Source organism: Barbus barbus, assembly GCF_936440315.1.
Source record: "Barbus barbus genome assembly, chromosome: 24".
Lineage (NCBI taxonomy): Eukaryota > Metazoa > Chordata > Actinopteri > Cypriniformes > Cyprinidae > Barbus > Barbus barbus.
In genome coordinates, this window is record NC_136752.1 from 31,017,724 (window position 1) to 31,043,097 (window position 25,374).

Here is a 25,374-nt window from a genome sequence, read left to right on the forward strand (position 1 = left end):
TTTTCTTTGAGACACGCTGAATTAATGTGATACCCTTGAGAAGAACCATATATTTCCTTCTGTTATATCAATTTACCCAAATGTCACCTAAACATATTGTGACTATGCTGAGAGTAAAAAACAAAAATCTGGCTACACATTACACAAAACCACATGTGCCTGCATGCAAATATATTTCCTAGCTTCTCATGAGCGTAATGGTGTAGTTTTATAGACCTGCTGAGAAGGAAATGAAAACAACAGTTTCTGTGAGTAATAAGAGGGTTTGTGATGTAATGATCGATGTTAATGGTGCATTCTGTCTTCACAGAGCAAAACATCGAGATGTACAGTATGAGAGCAGCAGTTGGTGGCATTGAAAATTATCTGATTTTGTGTATTACTTAATCAATAAAGGACAGGGGAAATGGTGGAGGGAGCGGTAAAGTTTGCATATGGTTGTGCAACATCTACCAACAAAACTAAACTGCCCGTGCATTGTTTTTAGAGGAGACTGTAGCCACATTTCCATTCTTATGAATACATAATGGAAAGCTGTAGAGTTAAATGTATTTGAACTCATGTGGCCCCGCTGTGTATCTCCTGCAATGAGAGAGGTGATTGTTCACACACACACACACAGGGGCGGTACGACTGGCTACTTCACACAGCACTGGGTATTTTTAAACACACTTCAAAGCAGAACCTTTATGCTGAGGCTGGAAATGCTAACCTTTGACTGGAAACACCTCCCACTGCAAACAGCCAACCCTAAATTGATTGAGGGAGACCCTCTGCTTTAAACTCCAATGAATCAAAAGAAAGCTGATTGTATCTGGGGAAGAGGACTTTTAATGGCTTAAGCCAGAAAGCTTTTCATTGCATGATGGGACAGATCTGTAGATGGGTCTTCTTTAGGGTGACAGTGAGTTATTGCGAAGGCCTGGAGCTTTTATATTTGCATCGAAAACCAAATCACAGCATATGAGTGTAGTCATATTTCTTACTATCCACATAAAGCTCTGACTGCATTGTAATATATTCTGACAAAAAACACCCGGATCTTAATGTGATATTTGGGGGCAATTAAATCTAAAATCTGGGATGGCACCTATAGAGGGATAGTCACCGGCACATGAGCAATACCCAAACAGATGTCTGAATAAAGTCCACCAAATCTGTATATACACCTGAGATGACCAGAACAATGCTTCACCGTCAGGAAGAGGAAAGAACAACAGAACTTGTACAGTCAGCAGCAGACATGCTGTCGAAGCAACACGAACGTCATCAGCATCATTACCTGTCATATCAAGGTCAGTCTCCATCTATTTAAAACACTGTTCTCGTTACCCCAGCGCAACACTATCCTGTGCTGTCTGCGATGCTAAGCTTTCAGTGTGTCAGTAATGTATATTAATAAGATTAAACACTCAATTTGCAGTTAAAGGCATTTCATTATTGAATTCAGAGATGTCATTGTCTATCTCAGTTTAGCTTAATAGTATCTGTGAAATCAAATTGACGATAATCACTAGAAATTAAGTGTCCCCAACTGAGCAAGCCAGAGGCGACAGCGGCAAGGAACCAGAACTCCCTCTGTGACAGAATGGAGAAAAAACCCTTGGGAGAAACCAGACTCAGTCGGTATTATTGTTTATTTATTGATTTAATTACAATTTTAAATGTATAAATGTATTATATTTCTATTTTTATATTGTTGCAATTTCTAACAATAATGGTTTTATGTAGTTAGGTATTTTATTATATTTTTAGTTATTTTGTTTTATTTTTATTTTTATTGTATTTTAGTCGAGGTCTTCACTGGGTATATGTCCCCGGGGCTCATCCAAGTGTTCACACACACACTTTGGTAAGTACGGGGGAGAAACAACTGTGCCTCAGGATCTAAATTAGTCCTATACGCCTGTTAGCCACAATTCAGCTTCAAAATAACCCTGTGAATCACAATATCATGTTCTCTCAGTACATGTCCACAATACAGAGAGACAGACGCAGAGACTCTATCAGTGCACCCTTTGTTAAAAGAATAAAGATTCAATTTACATTGATTTCTGTGATAGTTGTTCCTTATGTCCTTCAGAAAAATCTTTCAGCTCCTGCACATTCTTAGTTTTTCTGCACGTTTGAGCTCTTCTCAACAGTGATGAGGAGATCCAGCTTTCACTAGAACAAGGGTCTCATACACAACTATTACACACAATATGAAGAATTAACAGGATGATGTTTTGATAATAAATAAAAGAATAAGATCTTTTATCTCTAACATTTGTATACATTTAGGAGGGTTTATAATCTCTCTTTCTCTCTCTATATATACATAAATATACGCTTGAAACAAACTACCTGCAAACTTCCTTAAAGTTGTGTGAAGTGTTACAAAGGAGATCTTAAAGGAAAAGATGGCCACACCAAGTTCATTTAATTAACATAAGTCAATTGATTAATTAAAAATTGAAAATCCTCATTTTACAGCAGTTTTTCAAAAGTCTTAAACAGTACTGTAATTTTCACGCAGATAGGTTGTTTGAAGTATCTTGGAGAAGCTGAGGATGTTTTTTTCTGGATTTAGAGACAAAGACACAGAAGCCAAACCTTGTGCTCTGAAGATGTTATTTCTGCAGATGCTTAAACCATTCCTGTGACATGCCACTGATCGTTCTATTTGTTTCTATTTTAAAGCTGGATGTAATAGCTGTTGTTATCAGTTTCTTGTTCTTTCCTTTCTCTCTCGAGGAACAATGACGCAAGGGGCCAGTATTTTAGGTATGACAGGCCCCTGTGTCAGTGCCGGCCCCAAAGCACCTGCTTGCCGTTTAAATTTGATACCCTCTTATCATTCTCCAAATTGAATTGACTGCTCACGAGAAAAAAGACGTGTGACCTACATCTCTGACACACTTAAAAGAGAAAGCAGAAATGGAGCAAAAGAAGAGGATCAAGGGAAAAGGAAGGAACAACCAAAAACTCTCCTCCAGTCCCTCAACCATCACAGATCAGCTAAAGCACCTCAAGCTTCAGGGTTCAGACTGAGTCGTCACCGAAACACTAGTTATTGTAAAGTGTGAAAAACATCACCTTATCCATGCGAAACCTCAAACAGGGTCACAAAGTAATCTCCAATGAGTTAAATCAAAGTCACGTAAATGAAAAATCAAAAGTGCTTTTTCTACCAAATCTATTCATCAAAAACCATGTTATCAGATTCTGAAGTGAGGATTAATTAAGACTGTGTGAATAAAGCATCTCTCCGCAGCAGACTGGAGGCTGGTGTTCAGATCTTGGATTAACTTTAATACAAACCAGAGAACAGTGTGACGGTGAAGAGAAATTGGATTCTGGTACCTGGGCATTAAAAGACCTTTGAAGAATGGAAAGCCAGATTTAGACTGACCTTTTAAAAATATTATAACACATCCAGAGATCAAAGGACCCTGTGTAACGATGTGTTACACTTTAAAAGTATTTTCTAAAAATGTCCACAGAATGCAGGGCTCAAATCTACCTGTGTGTCGAGTTGAGAAATGTTGGAATTACTGGGGAAAAATTCATTCCGTCTTTACAGCAGCAGGACAATGATCACTATAGGAGCGAATGCTGCACATTTCCATGTGAGTAAGGCAGTCCTGCTGTAGACTAAAATAAGTATTATAATGTGATTCTGGCAATAGCAGCATCATTTCAGTGAGAACTATGACTGTTGATGGACAATAAACATCACTGACCAAGTCATTTTATCACACTTCTATCTAATAAATTACACATATATCTCTTCTGCTATTTCTCATGTAACGGTAATAATGAAAGTTTACAGAAAAATGGTCCATTTAAGATACAAATGCAAAAATAAGCTAATAATCTTTTGTGGTGGTGAAACTGTTAATGCCAAGTGAAGTTGAGAGCTCTGACGCAGCTATTCATCCGCGAGAGTCGACACAGACACCCATCAGACATGTTCAGTCCTTCCTGACATCTCTGAGCTTAATTTTTGACCAAATGCTCTCAGAGGCCAATGTAATGTGTGCTTTGGTTAAACCATCCCTTTAAAGGCACAGCTCACCTGACAGCGGGGCTGCCCAATCCGGTTCCTGGAGATATACGGTCCTGCTCCAGCCCTGATCAAACACACCTGAAGCAGCTAATTAATCTCTTCAGGAGCACTTGGTAATTACAGACAGCTGTGTTGGAGCCGGGCTGGAACTGAAGTCTGCAGGTACGTGGATCTCCAGGAACAATATTGGGCACCCCTGATCTAAAAGTGTAATTTTGCTGTTAATTTACTCACCCTTAGGCCATCCAAGATGTAGGTGACTTTTCTCTTCAGCAGAACAGTAAAGAAGATTTTTAGCTTAAACCGTGCTCCTTGCTGATTCATAAAATGCAAGTCAGTGGCTACCGTCACTTTGAGAGTAAAAAAGAAAAGTGTGTCGGGGAACACAAAATGAATACCTAACGATATATGAACCAGTTGACCAAATCAGACTAAAGTGTCTGAAACAGTTCATCCAATCTCATTTAAAGTAAAGATGATTTCTTTGGATTGTTTGACTATTCAAAAGAGAATATAGGAAAATATAACTTAATTATTTTGTGTTTCCTGCTAGCTAAATTTCACATACAGAAACAAAAATCTGTCTCTAAACCTCTGTTTTCTTTATTCAGAGTTGATCTAGATGAGTATGTGGAAACTATCCAAAGTTCTGTGAAACCTAAAGCAGTGAAAACTGCATCTCAATATTTATCCAACATGACACATCCAACAAGTTAAAGAGGGTAAACTTTTACAAACTTATTTTAGTTAACATTATAGTTAAGGCATTAACTAACATTAACAATGAGCAATACATTTATTGCAGTGTTTTATTAATCTTTGTTAACATTAGTTCAGGTACAAATGCAATGCAACAAACTCCTGGTTCATTTGGCCAGAGGATCACTGGCCCCCGACTGAGCCTGGTTTTTCCCAATGTTTTTTTTTCTCCATTCTGTCACCGACTTAATTTCCAGTGATATCGTGGACTTGATTGCAGAGATACTATTATATTATATTCTATTATAAGCCTTTTTTCTGTTTTACCGTACTCTCTCTCTCTTTTTTATCTACCATGCTGTCATACTTAACGCATTTTATAGGAAATGAACAGTGACACACAATAAGGTTCTGAAAGTGCTGTAATTGTTTGTGTGATCTCTTTGCTTATAGAAGTTTGTGACAGACCCAAATCATCACTGCTGCATAGTTACATTTTTCCAGTTGCTAAATATGTTAATGCATTAATATGTTAATGTTGTGTGCAATGCAGGACTCTGAACCTGTTCAAGGAATGAAAACAGGGAATCCTACCATATTTTGACTGGAACAGAACCGGAAACAGAAACGAAATCTAACTTTATAGTTCCAAACAGAATAGAAAATTTTAAATGACCATTAACCGGTTAATAACGTTATTTTATCGTTCCATTTAATATTTGAAATTTGCTGTCAACCAATCAGGAATTAAAATAGTGCAGACTATGCAAATGTGACGCTGACGCATCCAACGAGTGAAATGCCTGCTCACGCTCAGCTGTGAACTCATCATAGGTAAGTCACAATGGCAATACACCGGCGAGTTTAGAGTTTATCCGAGGATAGTGTTAGATGGATTCAACAGCTCTTACGCAACTGCAGCACTTCTGTGAACAGAGAAAACAGAATAAAACTAAGCTTACATAAAAGGAATATCCTATATTAGCCTATACACAAAATATATTTCACTTAAATCATTGACAAACAAAAGAAAAAAAAAATTCATTGTGTTCATTGTGATGCGTTCCAAAGTAGTTCCTTTCAGGAACTCGAGTTGCGTCAGGAGATGCTTTGGGGAACGCCTACAGCGTAACCGGCTCTGAATACCAATGAAATAATACCAATGAAGTAATGACCAGCTGGTATAAAAGCACGAGCGGTGAAACCGGCATCAGCTTTTTGTCATTCAGCAAGCGGTCTGTGTTTCTGTCAGTCTTATTTACTGTTGTCTGTCTTTAGCTATGGCTAATAAGAGCCAGTTTAAGGCTTGGAATATGGGAGAAGCGCAATACGAGCTGTGTGTTCCTCCCTGCAGATGTTTTTTTGTGCATGCGGGTGATACACACAGCTTGTGTGTGTTGGCGTTCCCTGCGGCGCTACCCGCTTCCGCTGAGGCGGCGCTCGTGGGGTTCGCGGCGGGATCTGATGGAGGGATCGGAGACGAGCGAGTCTCTATCTCCATCCTCACCTGTTAGATCCCATGACCGCTCCTCGAGTTCGGAAGCCCGCCTCGCGGTTACTTCCCCTCGGGCAGCGGCGTTTCTCCCTCGCCGCTCTCTAGCTCACGGGGCTGCTGGGGGAGAGCAGCCCCTGCCGCGTGCTGGCTCCTCGTATAGGCAAGCTCGCCCCCGCTGGAGCAGGTCGGGGCGGTAAGAAGGGTGCGCGGTCAAGGACCTCCCAGCCAAGCAGGCGAAGAGGTCTTCGGCCAAGAAGCCCTGATGTGACTGGGATCAGGGCTTGTGAGGGTAGCCCCGCTAGGGTAGAGCACGATTCACCGCAGCATACGGTGCTCGTCTTCCCCCAGTGCCCTCAGGAGATCGTGAAGACCTATGGTGCTTCAGGGCGCAGCGGTCTCCAGCGAGCGCACGTCTCAGTCTCTTCCGCCCAGTACCGTAGCGGAGGACTGTGCACAAAAGCTATTTCTAAACAAAAAAAAGGGTCAATTCTAACTTTCTATGACAATCTGGCGCTTCTGAATCAGCGACTGTAAGGATGTTTTTCTTATTAGTTTAAGTATTTGTTATTGAGTGTTCAAATGCGGAGTTTTGCGCATCGTGTGTGTGTGTGTGTGTGTGTATGTGAGAGAGCGAGAGAGAGAGAGAGAGAGAGAGAGAGAGAGACAGGGTCACGGTCACATCACAGTGGAGTAAGCTTAAATCGCAGTTTATGTGCAGACACATACGAGCATCATCACTGTGTCTGTGATGCGACTCTGTTCCGCTCTCAGGCTTGAACTGATGGTAAAACTAACAACATTATTAACTGTCTTTATATTTACTTTGAAAGCTGAAGCTTGTGATTATGGTAAGGGGCGTACATTTCTGACGCGTGCTTGTGGTGTTCGGCCAACCACAATGCACTGTGCCAGCTGGCCAATCAGAGCAGATTTTCTTAGAATTTTGTTACTAGGAACAACTCTTAGCACTAAGATTTTATATGAATACGGGCCCAGATCTTTAACAATCATGTCCCGACCGTCTCCTGCTGCAGCCCATGCAGCTATTGTAAGATCTCACATTTTTGAGTCAACGGTCTGTTTAGTGTGGCATGTAAATCCATACCAAAAAATGAAAGTCAGCCTGCTCTACAGTTCTCTGTTTTGAATCTATTCAAATCAGCATTAGCTTGCTGAAAACTTTTAATAATATAGATTCCTATGTGCTCACATCTCACAGCACAGAAAAGGCGGCAGTAATTTTGGTTTTTCCATGTAAGTTTAGAATGAGAGATGTCTAAATGCAAATAATACATTTATTTATTTATTTATTTATATTTGGATGTTTTTTTCCCCATTTATAATTATAATCAAAGCCATCCTCTCTCTGACTCAATCAGTGTTGAGCAGTAGTGTTACTTTGATTATCTGTTAGTTTGACATATTTCTCAGTTTAGTGGTAGTTTAGGAGTTTAAATATTTATTAAATCATATAACTTGTCAACAGCAAAGCTGTACTGATATAGCAGCAGGTAATTACTGAATAAAGCTTTGTTACACTTTTCTTTTACATGCACAGTTAAAAGTGCCTTTCTCACATACACTAAACTCTCTCTCTCTCTCTCTCTCTCTCTCTCTTTCTCTCTCTCTCACACACACACGCACACACACAAATGCCAGGAGCTGCTACAAATGTTAAAATTATTAATAAAATTAATCTGCTTAATAGTTTCAGCAAACATTGTATATGTAGATCTTGTATATGCATCTGGTTATTTCATCAGTCAAAACCAGCGTAAAATTAGTTTGCAGTATGTAAAACACAAGCAACTTAACACTGTGAATTCACACACTGTTTGCAGGTTAACAATGTGCTTAATGAGAGGTTGTGGCCATCAGGGATCTGTCATAAGGTCATGCTCATGTACGAAGTGATGGCAGGGAAAAATAGAGAGCACACCTTCATCTTCCCTGTGTGGCAAGAAAACATGATGCATAGACAGCTGTCCTATTTAGGCTCCAACCGATTGATTACAATCTATGCAGCACAGTTATTGTTTTTCTCTTGAAAATGAACACGTCAAAGCAATGTCCTTGATTTATCATCTGCTGTGTGTTGCACCAGGACTAATAACTAATGCTTTGGACTGTCACCCCACCTCCTAATACACGAGGAACTGTCCTAGACTGTTCTGGTATGTGTAATTGTATATCGTGGCCCACATCGTGTTTGTCAGCTGTGGACAGTAAACTTTGGTTAGGCCACTTTGGTCTCTTCCAAAGACCTGCCCTGCACCTTATTTTGTGAACAGACCTTTTCTTCTGGAGAGAGTACGAGAGATCTGCCAAGTGCTGGTGACCTTCTCACAGTACAGCCTGGATTCATTGAGCAAAAGTGCAGTGAACATGAAGCGTGCTCTGTGAGCATATCAGACAGTGCAGGGCAGAAAACGAGCAAACAGCAAGAACAAGTCCTGCAGCCGTTCTTTCAAAAAGACTGATGAAGTTTATCACAAACTATCTCTCAGCTTCTATTGTTCAAGCTGCTGCACAGAAATGCTTTCACGCACTTTTATAAGAAGAGCACTGCTCTCTTCTGTTCAACAGCTGCTTGCTTTCAAAATCTCCATCTATACTATACTTACCAGTCTGTCTAGCTGTGCTCAGACTTGTCTTGACACTCTGGTACATCTACATGACCATTTTATTGAATTGACTGGATGAGAGCTGATGATTATCACTGTTTTCTCCAGAGCTCTTTACAGATGATCTACACTGCAAAAAATTATTCTCTTACTTAGTATTTTTGTCTTGTTTTCTAGTATAAATATCTAAAAATTATTGAATCAATATGAATTTACTGTACAAGTAAAATGACTTAAGATATATGTCTTGTTTTCTGTAAAAAAAACAATCAATACTTTGTTTGTTTTTCCTTAAAACAAGCAAAACTATCTGCCAATGGGGCAAAAAAAAAAAAAAATGTTGGCATCCAGTTGGCAGATATTTTTGTTTGTTTTATGCAAAAACAGACAACATTTTGATATTTAAAAAAACACAACAAGACTTAACATCTTACTTGTAAAGTAAATGCATAGTTTTTTGCAGTGTATGCACAGTTATTGAATGATACCGAATAAACACTAAACTGACCTCAGCTGAACAATGACAGTATTGTTTTTTTCTGCTTTACAGCAGAACTGATCTCTGAACCATCACTGAATCATTATGTTTCTGTTTATCACTGTAAAGCTGCTTTGAGACAATCTGTAGTGTATAAAGCACTATATAAATAAAGGTGACTTGACTTGACTTGGAAGAAAGGAGGCTACGATTCTGAAGAGCTGCATTTGTGTGGCACAAGTTTTCAAGATCTGGCAGTGAAGGTGTCATGTCTTTCGTAGTAAGCAAAGACTTGATCGCTGCAAAGTTCTGCTGTCAGCTGCTCTCACTTGATGAAAAGGAGGGCAGCCATTTCAACTTGGCATAGAGCACATTTCAATTTCAGTAGATTGGCTGAAGATTTACTCTTTGCCAGCTGTGATTATGCTGACAAAGGGACTGAGGTTCTTGCCAGGACAATCAGATGAAAGTGCAATGCTAGGCAAAAACAGTGTTTGAACTACTGGCGACTCAGCAGGAGCAGGAGAAGAAATGGTGTTAGAAGAACCAGGTCGTGGTTTAAAACATATGCTCACCATATCTCAGTTGATTCTCTTAGACAGCAACAAGATTAAATGAAGAATTTTCTTAATGGGTATAGTCCACCCAAAACTGAATGTGGTGTTATGATTTATTCACCCCTAAAATGACAGCATGCAAGTCTGCGTTGCTCAACATCAGGTAGATGAAGCCCTTCCTAACAGAGCAGAACTACTCATTCAGGCCCTTGTTATTTCTAGACTGGACTACTGCAATGTCCAGCGTGTACAAATCAAACCTCCAGAATGAGAGAAGCACAAAATCACTTTCCAGAGCTTTCTCATTCACTGTTCCTTGCTGCTGGAACAATCTTCCAAACCCTATCTGGACAGATGAATCTCTGACAATATTCGAGAAACAGCTGAAAACTCATCTCTTTTGTAAGCATTTAACTGCATTAAAAAACAAATATATACCTGTTCTAGCTTGTACTATTATGAGGCAATGTCTGAAACGTGTTATAGCTTTTATAAAATGAACTGCTTGCTGTATACCTCATTTGTATGCATCTTTGAATAAAATTGTATGCTTAATGAATAAATGTAAATTGTGCTCAGATTTGTCAAGATGCCAAAATCTACAATCAAATGAGCTCATACTGTATATTGAACATCAAATTTTTGCTGTGCCATCCACATTAATTGTGCGATTTCACCAATGGAATCCTAGGAAAACATCTGAGACAAAGTTGATACTTAACAGTGATATGATCTGCGTACCTTTGCTACCTGTCAAGCAGCTATAGTATCTTAACACAGCACTATTGTGTTTGCATGCACTCTTTAGGAGTAGATTAGGCACAGAGGCGTACGCTGTCATGTTGCTGTGCGCCTGAAGCCTCTACACCTGCATCACTCATTAGAGACGCTCAGGCTCATGGGACTCAAGCAGCATCATAAATGCAGGCTTTGTAAGCTGCTTTGTCTAAGAGTTGCTGCCAATTTCCCCTAATGAGAGTCCATCCTGCTGCGATCCACAGAGCAGAGCAATGTGTCACAGTCCTGTAGCCTCATGCAAATGCTTTAGTCAAATGATCGGCTCATTTACAGCCGGGGGGTTGGGAGACATTGACATTCAAAACGCATCACCCACTTCACATTCCTGTTCCACTCTGCAAACAAAATATGGCTGTATTTAAACAAGAGTTCCTGTAGTACAGAGATGTTCTGGCTCTCCTCAACGCGACACGCAGGGAAGCAGTGGTGATGACCGGAGATGGACGGTGCGACTGAAAATGCTTGGAAATGCCTGGCTGCAGTCGCTTCCTTCCTTTTCTGCATTCCTCTCTTTTTGAACTGTGAAGAAGAACAGCATACTGTGTTTCCTCTGCTTTACACATTCAAAGACCCATCAAGCATTTTACTGAACTTTTGCTCTCTTTCATGCCCTACATTTATCCTACATGTGTTCTGCAATGTGGACAAAAAAACAGCGAGCTTTCAGATCAACACCACTATCACAACAGCGGCCGCGACCACATCATACTTTAGCAGACACTTTTATCCAAATCCAAACTGGGATTCAGAGACCTTTAGCCACTGCTGTTTACATACCAGCACACGAGTGTGTGTGTGTGTGTGTGTGTGTGTGTGTGAGAGAGAGAGCTTCATTAGAGAGCTACATTATTGGCATTTTGTTTTAATTGCATGCAGCAACACTTTGGCAATATGAATGTTAAAATATTTGTCATGCCAATAAAGCACCTTAAAACTGAAACAAAGAGACAGACAGAGAGAGAAATCCTGACATGCTCAGTGGACCTGAACCAGCCTGGTGTGTCCAGCCGGTCAAAAACAGACGCTTCACCTCAAAACACAACACTTCTGTGGAGCTTTAATGGACCACGGTATGCTTGTTAAAACAAGCTGTTAGAGAGTGCTGCATTGTGGGAAGGGACGCAGTGCGGGTCAGCAGATTGATGTCAGAGCAGTACAGACCCGTGACAAAACTCCTCCGGGAGCAGAGCCGGATTCAATCCTGATGCCAGAGCAGCTGAGAGGAGCAGAAACCTGTTCTTGAGGAATCTGAAGAGCACCGTCTCTCCACAGGCCACAGAAGTACATACACATCATATGTTCAAGAACCTACACTAATAACCCAGAGCCGGATTCACGAAAATCTTCTTAAGAAATTAGGTAAGAAATTTCCCAAGATAAATTCCAAGAAGTCTATAAGAATGCTACTAAGTGCAATTTTCGAAAAATTCTTAGTTCACAAATATGTTCTTAAGAAGACAATTACAGTTTTTGGAGTTCTCTGTCTGATTAAATGAATGGCTGAAGACTGAGGGAAAAATGTAAAAGGCTGCCTTTTTGCACTGCCTGTAGATTGCCATAATAATCATAATAGACCTTAGTCATGGTAGCGCCATATCTCATTTTTGACAGGAATGAAAACGAGGAAAGAAGTACAATGCCTTCAGTGGATCGTACTGTTGTTTGTTCAGCTGACGAAATGTAAGTTGCAACTTGTCAAAATTACTTGATCTAGGATTTTTAAACAGTGTAAAGACTGTAGTCTTCCATGTTAAATTCAATATGGTGTCCAACCTGATTAAGGTCTATAAGCTTGCAAACTATTTTTACCGCAACCACCTGTGTCCAGCACTCGGCCTTGCATGGTTTAATGCACAGCGTATTTTGAATTGTATATTTATGGGCTAAAATTAAAAATAAGCTCCCTATTTGACTCATTTTTGTAGAGTTGTTAGTGAATTTTGATTTCAGCAAAAGTTGCGCCTTGCATAATTGTAAGCGATTATAGATTATGTTATCAATCATTGTGTGTCACTTCAAAACTAGTACACATCCCTAGTATAGTAATATGTATTGTATTGTTATGTTGTAATTCTTGAAATAACCCAATAAATTCATACAACATCTTACTTTTGGGATTTAAGACAAGTTTGAGGCTTAAAGTTAATAATCCTAAAGCTACTGGGAGCGACAGCAGGTAAATGACAATGTCAGATGATTATACGATGGACAAACTAGATGTAAAGCCACAAGAGGCAGAGGGTTAAAACAGATTACATGACAGCGAGAGCCGATTCATGTGCCAGAACTAAATCGACCCCGTGGTTTAAGTTTTCAAATCTGTCTCATTTAGTCTTTGTAACCTGATCTGCTGGGGATATCTTATTATTTGATTGTTCCTGGGAAGAGGAGCACAGCACTGCCAAGAATCAGACAGAAAAACACATAATAGCATGACGTGCAGGACATCTTTAAAAACCACGACATGACATTCAAAAGAACACTTCTGTTAGGTGTTTGGACTTTAGTTCTGTATTTTTCTGGTTTATCTATCTGTTCCTGGGTTTCCTTATTTGGTTTTGTTCCTGTTCTGTTTAGTATTCATTTGATCCATTAGCCTTGCTTAAGTTAACTCCCGTCACCTGTTCATCCCTCATCAGCTGCACTATTTAAGTCATCCTTTCTGTTCAGTTTGTGTCCGTGATTATATATGTTACACCCTTCATTGATCTTCTCAAGTAAAAGACTTATTATTTATTCCTGCCTGCCTTGTCGTGTTTTCCCTCTTTGGATTACAATCGTAACAACTTACTCATCTCTTAATACATGAATCTAGTTTAATAGCACACAATTCATCAGTGCACATTATTTAAAAGAAATATCTGTCTGGAACAAACACAGACAAGCAAAGTGATGCAAACAGTGAAAAGTTGCAGTGCTAAACGGAACAGTAAAGGCTGGAAAACACCATACAACTCCTAAAATCATACAACTTGCCCACTTTGTAAATGGCTACAGAGAAAAAGTGGGCATTATGCACTAAATGACCAAGTCACATGTGTCTAAAATCGACTCAAAATATCAATAATATCTGATATCTGATATCTAATATTGACGGAACAGATGGAATCAGAGTCTGAAGCTAAAACGTCTATGCTTATCATACGCAATACAATTTTTATGTGAACTCCAACAGAGTAAAATCTGCAAGCTGAATCTGACTTTAACAACTAGCGCTGACTTAAATTTTCTGTTTCTGGTATGTCCATATAATACTGCATATTTACAGAATAATTTTTGTAATGCATAATTACAGTGGTGAGTAGTAATTACATTGTCAGAAACCTCAATGCTTTAAAAATGCCACTGCTTGGTGTCAGAAGTGACAGGGTGGAGCAGTCTAAAAATCAGCGTAGGATAGTTGGCATGCAGATTAAATTTGCTTAATTGGAAAGAGAAAAAATCCATCAAACTGCTCTGCCCTGATTAAATATGTTAAAACTAGAGAAGATTAGATTTTCTTTAAAAAAAGAAAAGTATTTTTAATGTAGTATAGAGGTATTGTACCTCTATTGTGTTTTTTAATGTAGTATAGAGACCTTTTATTTATTATTTTAATAAGACAGCAATAATTGAACTCTAATCCTACTGTAATGGGGTGGAGGTAGTATTAGTAGTGGCTCTATATTAGGCTTGTTTAGGACTATAAATGAGTTGGACTACAAACCCCATGAGGTACTATAAAGAGGAAATCAAACTTTGTGGCCTTCCTCTTTGTGGTACCATGTGCTAAGTAGGAGAAGCTGCGTGGCATGTTTCAAGGCTGTGATATAGCTGAAACGACTAGTTGCCTTGTGAGCAATATGGAAGTAAATTGTGGAGTGTGCTTACTGGAGATATACTGATGGGTGCCTTAGAGAACTGAGTAGAGTTATTCAGTAACACAGATGATACTGTAAAGCCATTTACTTTTATTGAAAATATTGGTGGCTTTATATCGGGTCTCAAGATATGACTTTAATGTTACATTGTGATGAAGTGGCTTGAATTTATTGTGAGATTGTGTTTTTATGTTTTGTTTTGCTCTGATTTGTTTATTTAAACTCTATTAAGGTGAGGGGGAGTAATTTGTAGTGGTTTGAGTTAAGTGAGTGTTGGGTTTTGACACTTATAGTGATATTTGGTGTTGTGCTGTGATTGAGTGTATATTCTTTTTCACAGAGGAATTGCCATTCTATATAATTGTGGAACCCTATGGTCTGTAGTGGGTTTAACATTTAATTTTGTTCCTTCTGTTTCTTTGCCACTAATAATTACCTTTTGTGTACAATAAATTTAGTTGTAGTTGCAAGGAAACACACTGTGGTTGTTGGCCTTCTTTTATATATTCCCCATTACTTGTAAGGCCTGGGCAAGGTTACACTACTATCATCACTTCTTTCTTCCATTTCTTTTCTTTCTTTCTTTTTTTTTTTGTTAAAACTTCTTAACGTTGTGACGCCTCCTTTTGTCTTTAAGATGTCACTCTGAGGGGGTTCAACAGAAATTCGACCGGTACTGAAAGTTTAAACCACTTCCCCAAACAAAAATTCTCTTTTTTTTCTATTTTATTCCCTCAAGTGCACATTTATATAATTATCATCAAAAATAAGAAATAAAGAATATGAATAAACAAGCAGTCTTTATCTCTGTGTAAATGAGTCAATGAAATAAATGAAACTTATCATCAATGTCCAGATTTTAGATGAACTAAAGTGATGATGGTGATGAGATGAGTATAAATCCACAAGGTTATATGAGAGCGGTGCAATGATATAATCCAATAAGTGAGAAGTGAAGATAGTCAAATGGCGTTCATTGCCTCGTTAACGCCGCGCTGATTCAAGCCATGCACTGTAGCCTCACTACATCGTGGAGATACAAAGATTCCTTCTTCCCACTTCCCGGCAGCGTGCGGTGAATCCACACGGTGCTCACAATAAGCACGGTGAAGTAAGCAACCAGAGAGGTATAGTCCAATAATGATACAAAAGAGCTTATATACAAGATGAAAAGTCCTTTCTACAAAAGAAAGTAAAATAGCTAACATCAGTCAAAATGCATACAAATACACCAAGTCGTTATCAAAGTCAGCCAATACTCACGTTTGAGTGTAAACTCTACGAGTTCTCAAACCAGGACTTAAAATGTGTAGGCAGGTAGCATTAGGTCATCCATGAGGTTTCCCTCTACCAAACGAACTAAATTTCTTGCCGCTAATCAGGCTTATATCCGGCAACTACTATGCACTAGTGGTATTACCCTTGAACCAGATACCTCTTCATAAGCAATAGCCAGTGAAAAATACAATATTAAAAATCAGGTAACGTTTAGACTGTTACAACGTATATATCAAAATATTATTGTACATGATAACATGATATTTGCTAAGGGCAAACTAATTTTGCTGGAATTTTCTGTGCCAACTTGGAAAACTTAATAAATTAAAAAATGGCATTGCAGAGATAATTTGTGCATTTGCGCAGTGGCAGAAAATGGCAAGAATGCTGTCGATCCACAACCTTCTGTTCTCAAAGACAAATCCTCAAGTTCTTGTGTCACATTTGCCAGAAGACAGCAACCCTCCTTCCTAGCCAACTTACAAAGCATGTCTAATTCTATCCTAATTCTGATTCTAGTTCTAGGTAACATTTTAGAATACTGATCCTTTGTTAATGTAACACTTTAGAATACTGATCCTTTGTTAATGAATAACTACACAGGAACAAGTCACTAATACTACTAGTAACTAACAAGAAACTCTGATTAATGAATTAGTAAGTAATAGTGCTTAGTCGAATGTGGTAGTTCACTGTTAGCTAATAAGTAATTATAATTTTTTCATACCTCCCTAAGAACTACTAAGAACTACTTTATACAGGTTCATAATTAATATGAATAATACATAATGTATAATTAATGCTAAAGTAAAGGTCATGGTAACCCACTAGTAATGACTCAAGTATTACCAAATTCTTCTAAAGGAATTACTAATTATTTGGATCAGTATTCTAAAGTGAAGATCATGATAACTCCCTAGTAATGACTGAAATCATTTGTCACAAGTCAGGCCTCTGTGGCTCTCTCCGATCACCACCAGAGGGCACCCTCACCCGAGTACTAACTCTCCCCGTACCTAGGACTAATTACGCCAGGTGTTTCTCATCAACCCCACTATTTAAGCCACACTTTCACTCCACTTCAACGTGAAGTCTTGTTTAGCCCCTTCTGACATTTCTGAGCGTTTATTTTGATTGTTATTCTGTGTATGATCCTGGACTGCCTTGACCCTTGAGATTTTCTGCCGCCTGCCCCTTGTTTGTTTGATCTGTTCCTGACCTGTTCCTAGCCCGCTGCCTGCCCTGACCCAAGCCTGGTAAAACACTTATGATTCTGGTTCTCTGTGACATTCTATACGCTGTTGACCGACCACTGCCTACTGTTGATACTGATGTTAATAAACACTGCAAATGGATCCGACCGCTTCTGACTCCTCATTACAGAAGACTTCGCCACGCCAGGACCCAGCAGTGTTAAATCAACTCTCCTCTGAGGTATCAGCCCAAGCTTCGATGCTAGCCATTCATCATCAACAGCTACAGAAGCTCACCACAGTAAAGCCAAAGCCTCTAAACTCCCTCCACATCGACCTAGTGACTGTGCCATAGACCTCATCCCAGGATCGACGCCCTCCAGAGGCAGAATCTTCCCTCTCTAACAACCCGAGTCAGAGACGATGAGGCAATACATAGAGGAGGAGTTGTCTAAAGTTTTATTGTACCATCTAAGTCTCCAGCATCAGCTTGGTTTTTCTTCGTCAAGAAGAAGGACGGAGGCCTCTGACCCTGCATTGATTATCGAGCACTCAACGACATCACTGTCAAGTTTCGCTATCCATTACCCTTGGTCCCTGCCGCCCTGGAGCAGCACCGCACTGCTAAATACTTCACTAAACTTGATCTGCGTAGTGCATACAACCTAATTCGAATTAGAGAGGGAGATGAGTGGAAGACAGCCTTCTCGACCACATCTGGGCACTATGAATATCGGGTTATGCCCTTCGGGCTTGCCAACAGTCCTTCTGTTTTCCTGGCATTCATCAATGACGTCTTCCGGGACATGCTGAACCAATTCGTCATCATCTATATTGACGATATACTGATATACTCTGACTCCCTTGAAACCCATGTTAAACACGTCAGGGCAGTACTTCAGCGGCTCATCAAACATCAACTGTATGCCAAGATACAGAAGTGTGAATTCCACCAGACACAAATCTCGTTCTTGGGCTATGTCATCAGCCCTGAGGGGGTTACCATGGACGACAGTAAAGTACAGACGGTGCTCAAATGGCCTAAGCCCACAACGGTAAAGGAACTTCAGTGTTTCCTTGGATTTGCAAACTTCTATCGACGCTTCATCAGGAATTTCAGTGTGGTCGCGACCCCCCTCACATCCTTACTTCAGGGGGGTAAACAACGTCTAATCTGGTCACAGGCCAGCGAACAATCCTTCCAACAGCTAAAGGAACGGTTTACTTCAGCCCCCATTTTACATCATCCCAATCCAGACCTGGAGTTCACAGTAGGTGGATGCTTCGAACAGTTCGGGCAGTTCTTTTCCAGCATCATGGTAATCCACCCAAATTATTCCCATGTGCTTTCTACTCCCGCAAACTCAACTCAGCGGAAAGGAATTACGACGTGGGTGATCGAGAATTATTGGCCATGAAGGGTGCCTTTGAGGAGTGGCGGCATTGGTTGGAGGGGGCAAAATGACCATTTCTCGTGTTAACAGATCATTGCAACCTCGATTACATCAGGTCCACCAAACGACTCAATCCCAGACAAGCTAGATGGTCCTTTGTTCTTTTCAAGCTTTGACTTCAAAGTAACTTATCGACCTGGCTCCAAGAATGGCAAGGCGGCAATGGCAACCCATTCTGCCTCCCACAATCATTCTAGCACCTGTTCAATGGGATATTATGACTGAGATTTCCGAGCCCCTCATTCAATGATCAAGCTCCGGCCGAATGCCCGCCTGATCGAACTTATGTTCCCTCCGCTCTACGCCTAAGGGTCATGCAGTCATGCAAGAGCTGATAAAATGTAAAAACTGTAACTTGAATGCAATGTAAGTCGCTTTGGATAAAAGCGTCTGCTAAATGCATAAATGTAAATGTAAATGTAAATGCAGTGGGTCCACAAACTCCCCAACGATGGTCATCCAGGTATCAATGCTAACATTCAACTCGTCTCTAATAGCTTCTAGTGGGAAACCCTCCAATCAGATGTAACACGGTTCGTGCAGAATTGTGGCACTTGCAACATCTCCTAGTCATCCCACCATCGACCGGCAGGTCTCCTCCAGCCCCTTCCCAATCCCCAACGACCTTGGTCCCATATCGCCATCAACTTCGTAACGAATCTACCCAACTCAAATCCCTTCACCACCATACTCCCCGTGATAGACCGTTTCTCCAAAGCCTGCCGTCTAATTCCCCTTACAAAATTACCCACAGCATTCGAGACGGCTGAGACTTTAATACAGCAGGTATTCAGGTATTATGGCCTCCCAGAGGACATCGTCTCTGATCGGGGACCACAGTTCACATCACGGGAACTGTGATGTGAACTTAATGTCAGTCTCAGTTCAGGATGCCACCCCGAATCCAATGGCCAGGTCGAGAGACTGAACCAGGAACTCACTCGCTTCCTTCGCTCCTACTGTCACAACAACCAGAATGATTGGAGCCGATATCTAATCTGGGCAGAGTATGCCCAGAACTCACTCAGGAAGGCAGCAACCGGACTTACCCCCTTTCAATGTGTTCTAGGATTCCAACCTCCACTGTTCCCCAGGTCAGGTGAACCCTCAGAGCTTCCAGCTGTCAACGACTGGCTAAATAGGAGTGAGGAGACATGGAACGCAGCCCACATACACCTACAACGGGCAGTTCGGAGAGTAAAGGAACAAACTGACCGTCGCCACAGAGCAGGACCGAGTTTTACTCCTGGTCAATGGGTATGGCTTTCAACCAGAGACCTTCAGCTCCCTAGGTGCGTGGGGCCATTCAAAATCCTTAGACAAATTACCCCAGTCTCATATCGTTTAGCACTACCTGCAAATTAACGTATCTCACCCACTTTTCATGTTTCTCTGCTCAAGCCCGCCAGTGGTTCGAGAGGAGAGAGGGACCAGGAGGAGGCCGCCGTGGAGAGTACCCCTCCCATTGTCGTGTACGACGAAGAGGCCTATCAGGTGCGAGAGATCCTAGAAGACGCCAAGGCAGGGTCCTGCAGTACCTCATAGACTGGGAAGGGTATGGTCCTGAGGAACGTCCCTGGGTAAACTCCCAGGATATCTTGGATCCCAACCTTACCACAGAGTTTCATCAGAACCACCCAAACAAACCAGCACCAAGACCCCGTGGAAGACCTCAGCGTCCAGTTCGTTCTCGCTTCGGGAGCCGCTCACAGGGAGGGGGCTCTGTCACAAGTCAGGCCTCTGTGGCTCTCTCCGATCACCACCAGAGGGAACCCTCACCCGAGTACTAACTCTCCCCGTACCTAGGACTAATTACGCCAGGTGTTTCTCATCAACCCCACTATTTAAGCCACACTTTCACTCCACTTCAAAGCGAAGTATTGTTTAGCCCCGTCTGACATTTCTGAGCATTTACTTTGATTGTTATTCTGTGTATGATCCTGGACTGCCTTGACCCTTGAGATTTTCTGCCGCCTGCCCCTTGTTTGTTTGATCTGTTCCTGACCTGTTCCTAGCCTGCTGCCTGCCCTGACCCAAGCCTGGTAAAACACTTATGATTCTGGTTCTCTGTGACATTCTATACACTGTTGATCGACCACTGCCTACTGTTGATACTGATCTTAATAAACACTGCAAATGGATCCGACCGCTTCTGACTCCTCATTACATCATTGCAAGCTTTTGAGAGTTTTGTAAAGTATTGGATAGTAACTATTCAGGTGGTACTACATCCTTCTAAAGGAATTATTAATTATTTGGATCAGTATTCTAAAGTGAAGATTGTAATAACTCCCTAGTAATTACTGACGTTATTGTAAACTTTTGAGGTTTTTATAAGGTTCTGGTTAGCAATTCATTTTGCTAACACTTAAATCATTACTAGTGGGTTACCATGATCTTCACTTTAGAATACTGATCCAAATAATTAGTAGTTTCTTCAGAAGGATGTAGTAACACTTTAGTCATTACTATCCAAAACCTCACATATATCTCAAAAGCTTAAAATGATGTCAGTCAATATTAGGGAGTTATGATGCTTTTCACTTCAGAATACTGATCCAAGTAATTAGTGGTTCTTTTAGAAGAATTTGATCATTCTTGAGTCATTACTAGTGGGTTACCATGATCTTCATTTTAGAATTAATTATACATTATGCATAATTCACATTAATTATGAACCTGTATACAGTAGTTCTTAGTAGTTTTCCCGGATATATAGAAAAAAAAATTGTAGTTATTCATTCGCTAATAGTGAACTACCAGTTTCAACTGAGCGCTATTACATACTAAATCAATAATCATAATTTCTTGTTAGGTAATAGTAGTTACTACAATGTTAATAGTGCATTAGTGACTTGTTCCTGTATAGTTATTCATTAACAAAGGATCTGTATTCTAAAGTGTTACCCTAGTTCTATAGTATGACGTGCAGCAATTAAAAGCAAACCACTGTGTAAGAGACGCTCTCTATTATTAATAGGAAGTAGATTTGCCTTTGTCTATAATCCTGGACAGAGTTTGCTTCAGAACCGTCACTGAGGATTCAGAGAAAGAGAGAGATTTCCCTGCACTTGAACAAATGAGATTAATTACCTTATTCTGATCGGTCCAGTACAGAAAGTAGCCCCGCGGATCCACGCGCAACGTCACCGGCGTAACTGTGGTGCAGTCCTACAAAAACACAAGAGAACAACAATCACAATCACATCAGTGTCATCACAGCACATTAACCTGTTAACATTCACCCCCATTGTGGGCCTCACAGGTGAAAATAACCTACCTAAATTAAAATGGTAACAGTTCCTGACAAAGTGTGCTACACAAACAAATTAGGTATCTTTGGAAAGAAGACACTCTAGGCTTTACTATCTATCATCCAGAGTTGATAATGTTCAAAAAGATAAAAAGTTATAGACACTGACGTGCCTTGAAAAATGTTTTTCCACACTGAATGTTTTTTTTATTTCATATACAAATACATGAAACTATTTATAGTCCTCCCACCCCCCTGTTTGAGGAAAAATAACCACTAAATGGATTGCAGAATTATACAAGCTATTTTAGTCATTATACATATTCCTGCATAGTTTTTCAACTATAAAATAATAGACAGATTTATTTGAGCACTAAGAAATACAAAAATAATTATTTGAGTAATAAAAAAGGAAAAAAAAGAAAATAATGCTTTGTATATAGTATGTATGTATATATTCTGATTGCCAGACATAAACTGATATTGGCAGACATGGTCATAGAGTCAGTAATCACACACTGATGTGCTTCCATTCAGATGATAATCATACAGATGGGCCATATAATCAATAATAGCTGATCATTGAATCACAATGATAGCCGTCATAGAGTCGGTAATAAACACGCTGATGTGCTTCCATACAGATGATAATCATGCAGATACGGCCACATTCCCCACACAATACACACACACACATATATAAAAAATGTAGAAAAAAAAAAGCAGATCGCTAAGTTACGCCCCGCTCGGATGACAGCTGCGTCACAGCGTGCGTCACGCTTTCAGGAGGGAGCGCCAAATTCAAATAAACTATATTCCGCTTTTCTGAGACTTTTGTTTCCGTGGATGATCTCATTCTGTTTGTAAAACTGTATGCTACAACACCGTGTTGTTTTTTTTATCACCAAGACGCTGTTTTTGAGCGTAATTTATTCCATAACGGACGCAAACAATAATTCTCCCGAAGAAATGAAATGTAAACAAAGGAATATTCATCCTTATTACAACGTTATTGTTTCGCTGGACTAAAAGTGCTCGCTGGGATGTTGTTCTGTGGACCTTACCTCTCTAACTAAACTCGTTTGTGGCTCGTTATTACAATGAATCTGGTACGTACTGCTTTTTTATTCTGCATGTTTTGATGTGTACTGCTTACGCAAATGTAGCAAATACATTCCTTATAAGCTTTCCATCGAAAAACAGAGATCTGTCGTCGATGCTTGAGGCTTAGACCTTCAGAATGATATATAGTTTGTCAAGATTAACGATATTCTTTCATGTTAAATTCATTCATAAACATTAAACTAGTGGGGAAAAAAACGCTTCAGTGCGCCGTCGCTCTGGTAAACGTTAACAGGTTAAGGGATAGTTCACCCAAAAATTAAAATTCTGTCATTAATTTCTCACTCTCATGTCGTTCTAAACCTGCAAGACCTTTGTTCATCTTCAGAACACAAATTTTATATTTGTGATGAAATCCAATGGCTCTCTGACCCTGCATAGACAGCAAGGGTACTACCACTATCAAGGCCCAGAAACGCAGTAAGAACATAGACAAAACAGTCCATGTGACATCAGTGATTCAAGCGTATTGTTATGAAGCCATGAGAATACTTTTTGTGCACAAAGAAAACAAAAATAACGACTTGAAATTCATTACAATTTTTGTGTTCCGAAGATGAACAATAAAATACAATAAAATAATATTACAATAAAATAATATTTAAGTTCATTTATATAGCACATTTAAAAACAACTGGTGTTGACCAAAGTGCTTTACAAGGCTAAAAGAAACAGGCAATAAAAACACAAAGCATTTAAGCACTAGAGAAACAATAAAAGTAAGATAAAAATAAAATAAAAGCCTAAAATAAGATAAAATAGAAGAGAAAAGCTTGAAAAAAAAAATTTATTAAATGCCGATGAGAATCAAGTTGAAAGCCACGGAGAAAAGGTAAGTTTTCAAGGTGGATTTAAAGGCAGATTTGTTATGATTTGTAACGACATGAGGATGAGTAATTAATGACAGAAGTTTCATTTTTGGGTGAACTACCTTGGACTGAGGTGTGGGTAGATGAATTAGAAATATAGCATGTTTACGATGTGAGCCAGTAGAGTGAGAAGACGACTGTAGTTCCTGCAAAACAAACCTCGTCATGAAGGTCTGGTGTGAGCCGTCAAGCACAGAAAGACCTGAGCAGCTCGTGTGTCATGTAACCCTCAGGACAACTTTACATAGCAGCTGCAGATATTACTGGAGCTCTATAAAAAGACCCACACGCCTTTGTTCTGTGGCGATTTGTAGCTTCTAAACTTCAGCAGGGGCCGATTACACATGCATGGATTCAATGCTTTTATTATGGAGTCCAAAACATCACATTTGTGACCAGTACGCACTGAGAATAAATAAACACCCCTTAGATCACACAGCAGAGGTTTTACGAGTGTGTCCAATCAAGTATATAGTCAACAACTCATCTGACCAGTTCCTGTTTCTAACTGATTTATTGCTGCGAGGCTTTTGGATGCAGATTCTGCCATGGAAAGACAAACACTGGCCAAGAACGCTGGTACTGACATGCTGCTCATGTTCTAGGTATTAGAGTGAGCTTAAATCAGTTTGTGTCCTTCACTGATACAAAACCAGCCCAAGACTGAGGAGCACAGAGCTCCTTTCCAGACTCTCACATTGTGTTTAGACAGCGACACACATACTCCTAGAGAAAGTCTTTATTTGCTCTCCATTTAATCTCATTATTGTCATTATTTAATTCTCTATTGTCTGGGAGAAACAACTGAGATCTGAGGAGAACGACATACAACAATTAGTGGAAGTGAGGGAAAAGTGTTTATAACATTATAAATATGGATATTTTTCTTACAAAAACGCATGGATTCGCTACAGAAGGCCTTTATTCATCTCCCAGAGACGTGTGAGGCACGTTTTATTATGGATCGATGCACTTTATTTGACTACTTTTGGACAGTTGAACAGAAACACCCACCCACTGCCATTCTAACGCTTGGAAGAGCAAGGATTATTTTTAACATAACTCCAATTGGATTCGTCTGAAAGAAGAAAGTCATATACACCTAGGATGCCTTGAGGGTGAGTAAAACATGGGCTAATTTTCATTTTTGGTTGAACTAACCCTTTAAACTTATCATAATTTTTTTTTAAAACAAAACAATGTCTCTCGTTAAGCGTCATTTAAATAAACAAATATTAAAATATAAAAAATTTTATGAGCCCAAATATTCAAATACAGTATTTTTGAAAAATGGCCATCCGTAGCGGAGGCGTCTGAGTGAGCGCTACAAATGGGGAAAATCAATCTCTTGGAAGGAGAAAATAGCTTTGGGTATTTTGAAGGCTTTTTGATTCTGCAAAGACACTGAAAAAGCAAAGCTCAAGAGACATTCTGCCATTTTCTGTATGATGGCAACACGCATGCTGTAAGACATATTTTGCTGAGAGCATGGAGGAGACGAGGCAGTTTAATAACGACCAGAAAGGTGTTTTACATGCATCAAATCAGCTGGTGATCTTTTCTTTAGTATTCCCCCACAATACAATGAGAGAGAGACAGAGACACACACACACAATTTCAACTGTTCATATCGGGCAGATTAA

The 25,374-nt window shown here is 39.8% G+C and overlaps 1 protein-coding gene across 1 annotated transcript in view; it reads right to left on the reverse strand.

Annotated features, from left to right (window-relative positions):
* LOC306843568 (1-phosphatidylinositol 4,5-bisphosphate phosphodiesterase beta-1-like) overlaps nt 1-25,374 on the reverse strand; it is a 130,483-nt gene that overhangs the window by 100,661 nt on the left and 4,448 nt on the right. The window contains exon 2 of the mRNA XM_079375096.1: nt 21,581-21,658. Coding sequence (XP_079231222.1) covers nt 21,581-21,658 — 78 coding nt within the window. The remainder of the gene's footprint in view (nt 1-21,580; nt 21,659-25,374) is intronic.